The 15425-nt window shown below is 49.0% G+C and overlaps 1 protein-coding gene and 2 non-coding genes across 3 annotated transcripts; all 3 read right to left on the reverse strand.

Annotated features, from left to right (window-relative positions):
* Positions 1-2402: 2402 nt before the first annotated feature.
* Positions 2403-2538, reverse strand: LOC142597210 (small nucleolar RNA SNORA31). The gene has a single exon (XR_012832027.1). It is a non-coding gene; the product is annotated as a small nucleolar RNA SNORA31 (small nucleolar RNA).
* A 729-nt stretch (positions 2539-3267) lies between these two features.
* Positions 3268-7628, reverse strand: TPT1 (tumor protein, translationally-controlled 1). Its single transcript, XM_075712346.1, has 6 exons — positions 7539-7628; positions 7098-7171; positions 6483-6673; positions 5640-5745; positions 5041-5157; positions 3268-3493 (listed from the first exon to the last, which is right to left on the reverse strand). Exons 1-6 carry the CDS (start codon positions 7564-7566, stop codon positions 3491-3493), a joined length of 519 nt encoding a protein of 172 aa, XP_075568461.1. The 5' UTR covers positions 7567-7628; the 3' UTR covers positions 3268-3490.
* LOC142597209 (small nucleolar RNA SNORA31) lies at positions 3559-3688 on the reverse strand. Its single transcript, XR_012832026.1, has one exon. It is a non-coding gene; the product is annotated as a small nucleolar RNA SNORA31 (small nucleolar RNA).
* Positions 7629-15425: the final 7797 nt, after the last annotated feature.

Consider the following 15425-nt stretch of genomic DNA (forward strand, 5'->3'; position numbering starts at 1 on the left):
CAAGAGAGTGGATTTGGAGATGAGGCAAGACCCTGCTGGGGCAGCAAAACTGTGAGACGAAGAGCAGGCATTGAGGGGGAGCGGTGGCGTGGGAGGGCAAGATGCCAAGGGGACCATGGGACACATGCCCAGCACTGTAGCTGCTTCCTCCAGCCCCAAGACATCACTCCCTTAACCACAAAAGTATGAAACTAAAAAGGGAGGAGTGTTCTTTTCCCCTCTTTATAAGCAGCCAGCTCATGGTGGGTGCAGGAGCAGCCTCCTGGCCCCATGCGGGGCTGAGACCCCACCTGGCAGAGGAAAGGTTTCTACCCAGCTGCTTAACCCCCTCCCTGAGGCCCAGGGGAAAAACTATTTGGAGCCTTCCCAGCTGCACAGCCCTTCCAGCCACAGAAAATATCTTCCCAGGAATGTGAGATACAAGCCTGATAAGCACGTGTTGTTTTAAAACAAGACAGGGGTAGGTTTTAAAGCTGTCCTTCAGTTCAGGCTGTGTTTAAGCAGCACAAGGGTAATTTGTTATGATGGGGTATTTTTATCAATTTAGTAACTCCAAAGCTGTAGTGTTACAGCAGTATGAAGCCTTTTGCCTTCTCAAATCACTTTAGCTTTTCAGCCCCAGAAAACAGCTGCTTGAAATGAAAAGGGGCCAGAAGAGGAGGAATTAGGTTACAAGGAAATACACTGACTTCATTTCCAACTCACAGTTGCGTCACGGGCTGTTGACAAGTGCATTTACCAGCCACGGGCCTCCCACTTAGCAGCGCATAGCAATTCCCAACGCAAGGAGCTGGATCCCGACGTTCCCTCGCCCTGCCTCCACCACGGGCAGCTCCCGCAGCAGTGTGGCTGAGACCACTGCTTGTCACCGCCACGGTCCTTCCCTGCCATCACCTGTGGTTTAACCTCTCCAACCCTGGTGCCCGAAACCGCAGAGCGGCAAGACTTGCCCTTTTCCCTCAGAAAATCATAGAATCGTTTAGGTTGGAAAAGACCTTTAAGATCATCCAGTCCAACCATTAACCTACACTACCAGGTCTACTCTAAGCCAATCAAGGGTAGACTAGACTAAACCATGAAGGCAGCAACACATTTTTAGGAAGCACAGTGCAGCCAACAGCAAAACCACTTCTCTCGCAGCTCGCTGCGGAGACAAACAGAACAAAATCCTGCATCTCAAAAGCCTTTGAACCGAGGCTTTCCTGCAACAGGCAGAAGGGAGACCTCCCATCAGAGGCTCTGCCACGCAGAAAAGCATACAAAACTGATAGAAGCGTGTAACCCACTAGTTAGACACGTTTGCACGCACCAATTAAATATCCCAATTAGCCTGAAGTAGACAGGATGACACGCAATTTGCCATGAGCCATTCAACCCAACAGCAAGGCTGCGCTCATCGCGCTTTTCAAAGCGGCACCTCGGCATTCGTACGCAGCTACCACACTGCTATTTGCTCCAGGCTTGCGCGCAGGGTTCCCAGCCTCAGCATAGCTACAGCTAAGCAGCCGGGCAGGGGGAAGAGCTGTTTTCACTCCCACACCCCAGCTCCGCTCCATTTTAAATGCTTTGCCTCACTGGAAGTGGGAGCCAGGGGTACTGGGGGGCTGCATAGCCACACCAGGGGCTGCACGGCCATGCAAGCGCTGCCCTGCCCACGCTAAACTTACTCCACTGAGAAGCAAAAGTCTCAAACTAAGCAAGTGCCTACTCTCCCCTTCCTGTAAGGCCCCCAGTTTTTAACAAAGATGCAACAGGAAGGGTAAGATGCATCCTCACCTGGCCCCACTAAACAAATCCTCTGCAAGGAAAGAAAGAGCTGGCTCACAGTGATTTTATTTAGGCTTTGAACCTGCCTCCCTGCTTTTCGGCCCCTCTGGGTGAAGGCAGACAAGCATTAATTTACACTGCTCAGATTACACCAAAGTTGTACGTCAGCCAGAAGCGCAGCTGGCCCAAGACCCTTTCCTGGGAAAGCTAAAAAAAAAAAATCAGTATGTAAATGAAGTTCCCACAGAACTAAAATAGAGTGTGTTTAAACTAGACAGGCACTTCCGAGAAAACTAGGCCACGCTCCGCTCCCACCTCCACAGGCAGTAATCTCGCTCCCCCCATCCCGCTGCCACACCTATCTCACCCCTGCAGAAGCGTACCCCCACCTCAGCCCTCCGGCACCAGCGGCCAAAGCCTGACCCAAGGCAGCCAGGATGCCAAAACTCCGCTGAAGCGGAGGCCTGAGGCCTCGCAGATCAACAGCCAGCAAGCGGGTCCTGCCCTCCCCTTCCAGGCACCTTAACCTCCTACACCCGTCACTGGCGGCCCAAGGCAACACCCCTGCTCAGGCACACAGGGACACGTCAGCAGCAACGCAAAGCCCCTCGCCCCAGCTGGGGCTCTGTGACGGTGTCTGTATTCCTTTGTTCAATCCAGACTGCCACAGGATCAGGCAGGTAGAAAGCGCAAGGAACCCGCTACTGTTGCATCTCAGCAAGAACCAGAGAAGCAATGGCCGTTTGCTCCAGGTCTGTCAAACGGATGCATTTCCCAACAAGGAAGGCAGCAGGAATGGAAGTTGCAAATACTCAGGTAAGTCTCAAGCTTTCTGCTACGCCTAGGATAGGGCTAGGCCATTCCGACACTTCTCTCGAGGAGAAGGCAAGTGCAGAAAAACCCCAAATCCTGTAACTTGACTTGAGTTCTACTCAGCTCCTGAACAGCTGTCAAATACAGAGCTAGTACCACAGCCAGGCTGCGTTGGAAAACCCAAGTAATTTCAACCCCTCCCCACAATGTTCCCACTACCTGGACTCAGAGAGAGTGCTGGCCTTAGAGTAGCACTCCATCCATCCTCCTACCTTAATCCTGAAGTCATACTACAGCTGAGGACAGACTCAAGTATCCTTGTCTGACAAAGCAGCTCAGCCAGCACTCAGCTTGAATAGCACATGCTCCATTCTCTTGGGGTTTTTTTTAATTAAATTTTGGTATTTCCAGCAATAGAAGTCTCTGTGCAATCATGAAAGATGAAGAAAGTCCGCTCCACTACGATGACATTTCTTGAGCTTCGCCTTATTCCCCTCAGCCTGCTCTTGCACTCCAATGCCACAGGTAGAAGCTACGCGAGGTCTGCCTGGAGACAGTCAAGTTGTAGTGCACTAGGACCAGGCTATACTACTGACAGTACCAAGTCCTCGGACAAACATCTTGCTGCAACCTCTCCTGCAAGCCACCCTAAGAAACACACTAGACCAAAAGGCATCACCTAGAATTGGTTTAAATGAGTTTTATTTTAGACAAACTACGTGACAGATGTTTGGTTTTTTTCTTTTTTTAAAACAATGCCTCCACTCCAAATCAGGGTCAAAATAAGTGAATAAAGCTCAAGATGACATCAGTCCAGTTGTTAAGACATTGCCAATTCCTGGTGGTGTGCCGATGAAGAAGAAACAGCAGCTATGAAGACAGGTGATCCAAAACCATATTGTTTGATTTGTTACTGAAACAAGAGTAGCAAGTGTTAGTTCAAGGTCATGACAGTCAGGCTAAGTTTCTGTAACTTATTTATGTATTCCCTAATTCAATCTGAGCTGCCACAGTCAGGCAGGCAGAAAGCGCAAGGAAGTTACTTTTGCATCTTAGTGCAAACCAGAGAGCAACAGGATGAGTGCTCATGGTCTATCAGAGGATGCTGAGCTTTTCTACGATCATACAGAGCAACTGGCATCAGCTGCTGAGCAAGCCAGACAAGATACCCATTCACACCCTTCTTGCTTGACACACCAAGTTTCAGATTTCCTCTCAAGTAAGAGCATGTCCTAAACAGACACTAAAGCCTACAACATATGTGCCATCTCTTACAAGAGCTGTACCAAGAAGCTGTAAGTTTTTTGCCCACTGGAACACCTTGCTACTATTCTTTTAGAATCACAGAACGCTTTGGGTTGGAAGGGACCTTTAGAGATCATCAACCCCCCTGCAGTGAGCAGGGACAGCTTTAACTAGATCAGGTTTTAACCCCATCTACTTCAAGATGGGGTATCCAAATTACACATGCAAAAGGTCTGCCCAAGTAGGGGAGATGTGCACAGGCTTCTGCTCAGAGGAGCTACCTTCCAGGTGCCTGCCTCTTCTAGGGTCCAGGACAGACACCACCCTTCACTCATGCTGTAGGAGGTGGTGTGTCTGGGCCAATAAAAGTGTTCCACTAGTTGGGCTACTGCTCCACATGAGAAGTTGATTCATCTTTACATGACTTGCATACCAGAAAGCCTGTAAGAGGCTTTACAGATAAATTTAGCTGGCTATAAACAGGCTTCCTAAGTCCCACAATGACTGGGCAAAGCAATTGGTGATCCCACACTGCTAGTCTATGGTGGATTCCACAGCTCTCAGAATAAGTCAAAAAATGCAAGTGTTGGGGCCCAAATACCGTTTCATTGCAAACACATTCCATCCCGGAGTAACTAAGGAGAAAGCAGACCACAGGAGCTGCCTGGGCTCAGGCAGTTAGAGATTCAAGATAGAATAAGGTTAAGTACTTGGTCAAGTATTACCATGTTCCCAAATTTAGGGCAATATTTAAATAGATGGTTCTTGCCTAACAAAGTAAGGGCATCAGATTAAGTGAAAGATGATGAAACATGATCAGGTAAGGTACTTCAGAATTAACCCCCACAAGAGGGATCCAAAGTAGAAGTCCTCCATTCCAGAGGGCATTGTCTTTAATCTAATAGTTTAAAACCATTACCAATTACACACATCTCACCCCAAGGGAATTCCTTCTGCATTTCTTAGCCATGAAGTCACAATGAATCACTGCAGTGAAACTACGTCCCCTTTGAGTATGATTCAACAGCATACAAGGGAAGTTTCAGCCACTTTGTACAATATGAAGCAACAATTAGGCTGTACTTACACAAACTTTTAAGTTTTTAAACTGGCAGTTACTGCTCAACTTTAACAGGGATATGACAGAACAAGTGACACACTGAAAGGGCTAATCATGTAGTCAGGCACATTCATCCAATTCAGGTCAATACTTACACATTTCTCAATTTCTAAGCCATCCTTAAAGAAAATCATATATGGGGTCACACCATCCTCACGGAAATCCAGGAGAGCCACCATACCATCTGGATTCATGTTCTCTCCTACAAAGAACTTCAGAGAAATGTGTTACCAAGACATTTAATGAGCTACTACCAAGGGAAAGTGCCCTTTATACAATAAAGCTGTAACATCTACTAGTTCAGTTTAAAGGTCTCCCCAACCAGCTGCAGGGATTGTGCTTTCTACATCTTGTCCATTTTAGTACCACTAACTTCACCACACTGCTATGAACAGCAGAGTAGGACACAGCAGGGGCCAAAGTGATCCATCTCTGAAGCCTTTAACTCCACAGTTCCTAAATGGTGGTAACTACAAATGTAGTTAACTGCAAATGTCACAAGCTGAAATGAGGTTGCCCAAACGCTTAAGAGTCTTTCCCTGACTCTCAGAGCCCCTAATACTCTCAGAGAAGGGTAAGTTAGATGTCCTCACAACAGGAACCCTCAAAACTCTCCACAAGCTAGCTCAGCAGACAAACCAATCGCAGCTTGTATCACTGCAATACTGCTGTAAGGAGACATAAGTTTCATTACCTGGTAGTTTTTGAAGTTAGCAAGGATGTGTTTGATTTGTTCTGCAGCCCCTGTCATGAAAGGCTTTACTCTCTCTGGCTTGTGTTCCTCAAGTCTGGCTTTGATTCTGGAAGGGGAAAAGAAAAAAGCTCTGAAAACACGTTCTAGCCTAACAACTTCACTGTGCAGCATCACATCATAGCAGAGTTACCAGCAGTCAAACTGTTTGATTTTGCTGCTTTTCCCCCCCTCTCCCTCTCAAAGCCCCCAAACTTTAACTTATTTTTGCTAGTGAATTAGCAAAACAATGCCTGTCACTCATATCAAGCTCATTTTACTTCTATGCTAGCAGTAGACAAAAATTAGCAAGCCATTTCCACAGCATCAAGAGTACTATCCACCCGTATCACGGAGAAAGTGTTTTCACCTTTAATGCTAACCCACTAAACACTGAGCAACATAAATTATACCTTGAATTACCAAAAAGTTCCATTCACACACATTCTCCTTGGACATTTAAATTGACAAGTTAGAAAAACTTCCTGAAGCTTTCTTCACCAGCCCACCCCCCTCCCCATGAAGGTTTGGCATAGAGGAATCGGAAAGAAAACAGCAAGGTTACAAATAATACCCAAAGCACATGATCACGTCTTCTACCTCAGCCAAGATAAACTTAGATATTCCAGTATCAACTTTAGAGTCCCAGTTTTGCCAAGTATTAAGACACTATTGAAGTTCACAGCCAGTTTGGCACCTGTATCAGAACTAACACCTACTAGGAATAAAGTTCAACACTGTTTTTAAAATCTCAACGCCCTAACAATTTTGCAATCTCCTTTAAAGAAAAAGCCTACCAATACTTACGCTTTCATGTAGTCCTTGATGTACTTCTTGTAGGATTCTTTTGTAAAGCTGGTTTCCTGAAGGTGGTGGTTTATTACTATATCAACACCAGTTATGACCGTAGCTTCTGTTCCATCTCCCTCAGGACCTTCAGCAGAGGCATTGCCACCAATTAGAGAGTCATCAATTTGACCCTCTGTCCTGGTGACCATCTAGATTTAGAGACATCAAAAAACTTAACGGCTCTGCAAAAATCTTAATGCTACCGCTCTTACACATCTATGACCTGACAGCAGGGCATGATTTCAGAGCCACAGTTAAGCACAAGGAATGTGACTGCAGCCCGAGCACGGATTTCTTAAGCCAGGCTCCTCTCCCAGTGCCTGACCAAAGCTTCCTTACACCGCCAGCACTCCAGCTTGGCTGCCCTGGCCCCTCTCAGGCACAACTTGTGGCAGCAGCCGGCTCTGCCCCGGCCACAGGCCGTGGTGGGTCGTCCCCTCTCTGGGGAGCCAGTCCCCTCTCCCCAAACCCTGCTTCTGCCACCGGCCCGTCTCCACGCCGCGGCCGGGCCCCGAGTCACGGCAGCGAGGCCTGCCTCCCCCCCGCCTCCCTCGGGGCGGGCAGACCACTCACCTTCCCCTCCACTTCCAGGCACAGGCCGTTCGCCACCTCCCGGATCTTGTAGATGTCCGAGAACATCTCGTCCTCTGTGGGGGAACAAACACACATACACAGGCGGGCGCCGCCGCCTCAGCCTCCGTCCTCCGCCTCCCCGGGCCGGGCCGCGGCCACCTTCCCCTCACCGCCCTTCCGGGCCGCGCTCTCCTCCGGCTTCCCGTCACCCCCACCCCCGGGCCGGGCGCTCCGGCCCGGGCACGGCGGCCTCGCCCGGGCGGGCCGTGCCCCGGTGTCCCCGTCCCCCCCCCGCCCGCCGCACCGCACATGCGCGGCACCGCCAGGCCCAGCGGCCGGGCCCAGGCCGCGGCCAGCCGCTTCCCGCGACCGAGCAACCGCCCGCCCGCCCTCCCTCCCTCCCTCCCGGCCCCGGCCCCCGTGCCGCGCCGCCGCCCTTACGGCTGATGCAGTCCCGGTAGATGATCATGGCGGCGGCGGCGCGGGTCTCTGCGCAGCGACCCGAAGGCGGGCGGGAGCGAGGCGGAAAGGGCCGAGTCAGCGCCTGCCGGGGCTCATATAGCGGGCACGTCCCGGCGCGTCATCGCGCACGCGCGCCCGCCTCCCTCCCCCCCCCCCGCCCCCGCCCCGCGCGGCGCCCCCTGGCGGCCGCTGGGCGGGCGGCGGTTGGTGGCCGTTGGTGGCCGTTGGTGGCGGGGGGCGCCCGTTGCGGGGCCGTTGGAGCGGCCGGCGGCGGCGGAGGGGGCGGCGGCGGCGGCGGCGGGAGGCTTCTGCAGCGCACGCCGCCGCCTCCCCCCAGACGCCGGTAGAGCCGTGCCGGCGGGAGGGCGGCTGCGGGCCTGTGCCGAGGCGGCAGGGGAAGCTGCCCCCGAGGGCAGGGGGTGAGGACGCTCCGTCGCCGTGGCGGGCTTGGCCGTGCTTTGACTGGCGGGTTTGCCCAGCGGCTGTAGCCTTGCTCCTCTCGCTGATTTATGCACCGACCTGGGCGTGAATCTCGCTCTTCGGCTCTGGCACAAGCTCGGTTTTCAAGGAGAAAGGCTCCGAGCCTTTCCCGGGCATGTCGAGGAAGTGCTGCGGCCTGTCTCCCACCGTGTGGTTTGCTGTGCTCCCTCCATTAGCGGCCCGATACCGTGTGTATCGGCTGTCGTGACTGCCGCCAGCTGCTGCCTTCTCACCTACCGGCTGTCTCGCAATGATCTCCATCATCTCTAGCGACCGGTGCAACGTGGGCTGTGCTCACTCGCTGCTGAGGAGCTCCCGGCACCTTGCAAGGGCCGTGACATGTATTCACTGTGCCGAGTGCTGTGCCTTCTCCAAATAAATGATTTATTTTTTAACGGACAAATAATTAAGGAGCTGTTAGACTCTTCCTGTTATTATTCCCTCAGATAAATCGAGTTGGGTATGTTCAGAGATGCCACTTCTGCGCTTGTGAAAGGACTGGTTGGGCAGGTGTATTTTTCTTATTTTTCCACAGATAAGTGAGATTAAGCCCAGCGGTCAGGGTCAAGATGAAAGGCAGAAGAACAGTAATACCTAGGCCTCTTTTTTCCCCCCTTGCAGATACTTTTCTGCAGCAGCCTGTCACAGTTGAAAGAAACGTAGACCTCCCCTGAACCCTGATTCTTAGGGGACATTGACAAAATACCTTCAAAAGACATCATGGGACCTAAAATGCTTAACACTGCTAACGATCCCGGGCTCGACAGAGACACCAGGGCACAGGATACAATTCCCTGATCCTCACCCTCCTCAGGCAGTAAATTACTCCTTGCTTTCTTTGTGTGTGCCAGAGGAGCTTGGCTTTTACCTCCTCCTCCCCTGCTATCCCTTTCTTTGCTCCGGTATCAGTGCCTTTTTTTTTTTTTTTTTCAGATGGTCTAGCTGCTTACGTAATCTAATTAAATTTGTAAGTCGTTCTCTGCTGGTTTTCACCGTCAAGACTACTGCTGCTATTTCAGACCTGAAGAGGGGGCTTCTGCCCAAAAGCTTATCTGTTTCTTCTGAGTGGCAGCTGGCCTGATAAAAGATAGCCCCTCTTTTTATGAACCACAGTAGAAAAAGAGCAACTTACATCTTTAGCAGTGGGTTGAGTGACAGGGGAACATTTGGCTCCTTCTCCGTAGCGTAATATGCAGCTAAAAACATCCAGTTAGTAGGTGTGCTTCAATTCGGTTTTATTTTGAAGAGATTGTTCTAGAAAAATGAATATTTCTGTAGTAGTATTGAAACCTCTTCCAAATTCAGCTGTTGACTCAATTTACTGGAGTCAGGCTAGAAACCCTTTGGCACAACTGCTAGGGCAGATGGACCTTCAGGTTGCCTGTAGGTCTATATTCAGAGTTGCAGCGGTGAAATGGGAGATACTTAAAACCGCCTTGGTTAAATAGGTCAAGGCTTCTGTGTGAACACCAGTTTGATGTGGAGTTACGCTAAATCAGTATCAAGCTGAAAAAGCTTTACATGAGACTAGGAGTGTTGCCATGACAAGGTTTTGCATCTTTTTAACTTGAGTTGCTTTTAAAACTGATTTAAACTCAGGCAACCCTGAGTAAACCCCAGGACTGAGTTAGCGATATTTTAATTGGTGTAGGCTTTGCAAGAAGAACTTCACTGAGGTACCAGTGCTGAAAGTTTCCTATGATGCCATATAAACAGATAATTATGTCATGTGCTGATACTTTGTGATGAACTAGATTAGAAAATGCTTTTCCCTCTGCCCTCCCCCCCCCAAACCAGCATCATTTAAAGAAAACCTTAGTGTTCCTCACCTGCTTTCTGTGCGGGCAGCCCTTTCAAGCACCTCTCGCATCCAGCCAGGGTTAATACATTCTGGCATGGTAGGTTAAAAAGGTGGTCCCTCCGCAGCAGGGTCTTTTTAGGTGCCCACTGACATCTAAAATCATGTGACAGGTTTTCCTGACAGTGCACCTCATCTCTGGAGACGTAAATCCCCAAGGACTGATGGAAGTCCTGTGTTTTTATAGATGAGGCTTTTAATAACATTTGAGGAGGATTTTCTAGGCAGGCATCTGCAGAGTCTCACAAGAAGCCTTTCTCATGGAAGACACAGCTCAGCTAGTGGTGAATTATTGCAGTGTTACTAACTTCCATCAAATATTGGCATCTGGGTACGACTGTGCTCAATTAATTGTGTCTTGGATTAAAATGGCAGATGACAGCTGATGCTTCGCCACTCTTTCTCTAAGTAAACAGTACGTTTTCAGCCCATCGTGGCAACTCCCACTGAGCTGTAGGAAAAGGGAGGAGATCCTGCCTGCAGCTAAGCCTCCTGCCAAGTGCAGTCACTGGAAATAAATGAGAAGTGAGGCCGCAGGAAGAGAGGTGAGGCTGGGCTATGACATAAGGCACGGCACCAAGGTGTTCTTCTAACCTTTGTAAAAGGCTCTGAAAGTCACCTAGTAGTGGTGATATTTTACATCATTTGCTGGATGCAGTGGAGAGGGTCCTAAAAATATATATATATATATATATCCTGGCAGAGAGAAATTAGAAAATTGAAGACTAAATGACTGAGAGAGACCTGGCGCTGCGGAGAGGCCTGGCAGGGCAGTCTGTGCCCAGTGCCCCCTTCCCCAGCACGTCTCCTGGCATGAAGGCTCTTGCCTTGGGAGAGAGGATGTACGAGAAGCCCGTGATCAGCTTGTGTCTTCACAAATCTGGCTGGAATTTAGGACCGAAACAGGAGCTGCGACTTTGTAGCCCCTCATTCCACCCACCCAGATGGAAACTGTAGCTCTAACTGGTTTTGTTCAAGTTCTTTCCCCAGGCACTTTCAGGGCAATAAAGATTTGATCTCTAGGTGTTAAACCTTCTTATTAGTTGGAAATTGACCTCAGAAAACCAGGCCATCACTTTGGCTCTTTCAGGTGTGTTTAGGTTACGCAATGTGGCCAGCCTTTCAGTCCCTGGCAGTCCTTGGAGCCTTTTGGATCTGGAGCCAAAAGTTGTAATTTAGATCTACATTGGCAGTGTACTAAGCCCGAATCCCAGCTCCCGAGATTGGTACTTGAAAGAGTTGAGGTTTGATCATCAGTGTAGCTTATCGGGTCTGCTCTATTCACAAGTAACAGAATATATTAGACTGGATTAGATAGATGAAGATATCCTGGAAAAAGGCATCACTTTTTAGAATACAAGAAAGGTCTTCAGTTCAGCAACAACCCCTCCTGCACTCAGAAGAAATGTAGGTGGTGTTACCCTGACGTTTATGGTATTTACAATTCTTCCTGTTGCAGCTGGCTCCCTGAAAATCCTCTGCATCTTCCTGGGCTGTACACCCACAGCTCTGTTCTGCTTGATGGCTGGCTGCACTTCTTCAGGCAGACAGAGAGGTCACTGCACAGCAACAAAAAGCCTTTACATCTGTGACATTACTGGCACCAGTTCAGCCCACCCAAAACCCTGCCAGTGGGGATGTGTGAGGGCGTCAGGCTGCACTGCAACCAGTGCGTTTTCAGGAAAAACAGGACTGGAATTGCCAAGATAAGAACTTTGAAACAAGGTGCTGCCCAAAGCTGCAGCTACATTTTAGACTTAGTAACCTTATAAACATCCATGTGACTAAAAGAGCTATGGTAGAAAGGCCTGCTCCTGTCTTGGGTCTGCTGCCATTCGGTGTTTCACTAATGTGCTGAATGCTGGAATAGAGGGTGCATTCATTAAAGTTGCAGACCACATTAGGTTGGGAAGGACCACAAGTGTATTGGAGATTGAGATTAGAATTCAAAAATGATCTTGCCATATTGGACAAATGGCCTGAATCGTTAGAATGCACTTGGACAAGGCCAGTAGGTCAATGAGCAGTCAAACAAATTTACTAAAGGAAAATCTATCGAAGGCTTTGAAACACAAAGATGCAACACGAGGGTCAGGCAAGCTCTGAGCCATGCGCTGCTAGAAGCTGAGAGGGTGGATGGGGGAAGTGCTGCCCGACGCTGGCCCTGGTCCTCTGCTCTTCCCTCAGCTTCTGTGGCTGGCAAATGCCAGGGGACGCTGAGCCGATGCTGCACTCCATATGGCTGCTCTTGAGTGCAGAGCAGAAATGATCAGCTACAAGCACAGGACAGAGAACTCGGCGGCAGCAGTTCTGCAGAAAAGACCTGGGGTACTGGCTGATTCAAAGCTGAACCAGAATCATAGAATCATAGAACCATTTAGGTTGGAAAAGACCTTTAAGATCATCGAGTCCAACCCTTAACCTAACACTGCCAAGTCCACCACTAAACCATGTCCCTCAGTGCCACATCTACACGTCTTTTAAACACCTCCAGGGATGGGGACTCATCCACTTCCCTGGGCAGTCTGTCCCAGTGCTCGACAACCCTTTCACTGAAGAAATTTTTCCTAATATCATCTGTCTTACCTGTTTTAAGAAAAGCCCACACATGCCATATTGGAATATATAAATGGTGATGTTATGTGTAAGAAACTTCTGCTGTCTTAAAGATGTGAGGGGCTGAGCTCTGTTCAGTGCTGCTAATACCTCCTGGAACACTGCCTCCACCTTTAGCAACGCACTTTGAAAAAGGTATGGACTAATCAGCAAGGGTTCAGAAGAGCAGCAGGAATGAGTAGAAGGAATATGAGTTGGTTTATTTTGCTGCAAGGGACTTTAAGATTAGGCATTGGAAATGTGTTCCAGTACTGTCAATAGAGAAGCAAGGAATAGGAATCTACCTAGTTCTCTGTCCCTGCAGGTTCTTGAGAATAGGCTAGAAACCTGCTCAGGTGAGATCAGAAAGCGTGTTAGATCCACCATGAATGACACGGCTAACAGCTGATCGTGCCCCACAACAGAGGGACAGACTGTCTCTAGGTCCTTTCTAGCCCTATTCTGTGTCACCCAGTGATTCTTAGATGAACTATGTACTGTCTTTTACACCTGTTTAGACTGGTTACACAATTGGGATAAAAATAATATCCTCGTATCCCTATTCAGAATGGACAAGAGGGTTTGGAAAAGGGACGTTGTCAGAGAGGAATGTGTTTGCTGTCCTGCAGGGCAAGATGGGTCTGCCTGGAAATCACATGTGCGCAGAGGGAGAAGTATTCAGGTTCTGCAGTGCCCAGGGCTTTAATCCTGGTACAAGTCCTTACTTCAGTCCTATTTAAATACAATGTGGTACAGTCCTTTGACTCAGATTAAAGCTGTGCTGCAGAAAGGGCTCCTTCCATGCCAAACCTAAGGGAAAAGTGAGCAGGGATTTAAGTACTTGTGCTTGCTGGGACCCTGCTTAATCTGCAGGCAGTAAGCCTGGATCTCTCTGCAGAGAGATCTGCTTTTACAGCAGAGTGGAAGATTTATAAATTCATCCACCAAAAAAAAAAAAAAAATCAGTGCACACCTGGCTGGTTCAATTGCTTTGCAAAAAGAATGAGGGCGGAATTCATGCTATTTAACCTCCACAGCAGAGATGGCTCACCACTAGATCCCTTTGCTAAATGAGCTGGATCTGACTTCTCACGGTGCAGCAGGGCCTGCTACAGAAGGGAAGGGGAGCCGGGAGCGCGGGTGGCGGCGAGGCAGGCAGGGGCAGCGTCCTCCCCAGCAAGGGCTGGGTCCCGCGGCGCCCCAGCCAGGCCAGCGGAGCAGGACCAGGGTCCGAAGTCAAGCCAGGGCTGGGACCAGCAAGATACGGGCCATGGCCAGCATGGCTGCAGCCTAACGCAGGCGGGGAGCGAGGGAAGGGCCTGAGCGCAAACGCAGCTGCTGAGACTTGGGGGAAGAGGGTCCCAGCGAGGCTGCTCCTGGCTCCGTCTCAACTGCAGCTGGTTCTACTGCAACTTGAGCCAAGGTTACAACTTCTACCTACAGACACCCCTCTGAAGTTGAACAGCTTTTTTCTAAGGCCAACTAACCTCTCTGCCTAACTTTTATCCCCAAAGACGTTGAGCTGAACTGTGTCCTCAGTTAACGTAGTGATCCCCATACAGAAGACTCAAAGATGACTTTCCCCCCACTAGATCTGCGTGTTTGCCCTCCAGATGTAAGATTTTCTACTTATTCGGGTGCCTGTGACATATGGACACACCCCACTAGATGGTGGGACAGGAGGCGGTGGATAGCAGGCAGGGCTCTACTCACCTTGGTAGGAGGCCAGAGCTTTTTCCACTGGTGTTGGTGTCATTCCCACGTCACCTGGAATGCCCCAGGACCAGCGCAAGAAAAATTTGATCTTGGGCCTGCAAACTGATACAACCTCTCTGGGCTCCTGGCCAGTTGGATGCTGCACACAAATACCATTCTCTCCAGAGAATTAGCATCCCCACATGATGTGCTTGGGTCTACTGAGGTTTTAACCATTAGAGGGGTTAAATCCTGCCGTGCTAAACTCACTCAGTTGCCATTTTTCAAAATGGCATTTGCTTCACAAATGTTTTGAAGCCTGAAATTGAGTTCTGCATTTTAATCCATGGTTGCGTGCTTTTTACTTCATTGTTATGCAGTATGAGCTCTCGGTCTTGTTGATAGAGAAATAATCATCAGAGCACGCGGCATGTTAACAGTGTTATTCCTAAAATTCTGGCACTGGATTTGCCAGCAGGTAATAAATAAGGAACACACCCGGTTACGTTTATAAAGCAAACCTTGCTGCAGATGGTCCAGGACAATGGCAGGAATAAAGGTGGCATTATAAGGAAATGGGTAGATCAACCTTTTGGTCTCCCAGTTGTGCAAAGCATCACTTTAAAATACTGTAGGGGAAAGCAGGCAACAGGACTAAAAGACTGCATTTGGAAGACAGCTTCCTAAATGGCAATCCAGTAACTTGAGTTCATAACACTTGTCAGCTGCAAATACAAACCTGCTATTATTTTCAAAGATCCCAAGACACATTATTTATTATTTTCTGATAAGGATTTTGTGTCTACTATATTCCCCCCTTCTGTGAAAATCAAAAAGGGACCTGAGTGGCAAAGGATATGTCGAAGGATTAGGAGGTATCACCCAGCTTCTGAGTGATTTTGAATTGCTGTGGTTTATATTGTTTTAGAAAGGTACGGCAGTACTGTAGGAGATGCTATGAAATGGGGAATTTTAACAGAAGGATGGTAGAAGAAGCTCTTTGCAAATTGTCCCCCACAAATGTGCTCTGAGAAGATAAGGGCTGATCTGTTTATCTATCTGTGGATGGCTGATAATCTTAGGCACTTCAAGATTTGTGTAGGAAAGGACCTTGAGAGGTCAATCAGCAAGTCTTCTTGCATCAGGGGGATTAGTTAGACATGCACCACTCTGGGGAGATGTTTGTCTACCTTGTTTTTCAGATCTCCTGTGATGGAGATTTCCATCCTCCTCTGCAG

This window comes from Pelecanus crispus, chromosome 1, assembly GCF_030463565.1.
Source record: "Pelecanus crispus isolate bPelCri1 chromosome 1, bPelCri1.pri, whole genome shotgun sequence".
NCBI lineage: Eukaryota > Metazoa > Chordata > Aves > Pelecaniformes > Pelecanidae > Pelecanus > Pelecanus crispus.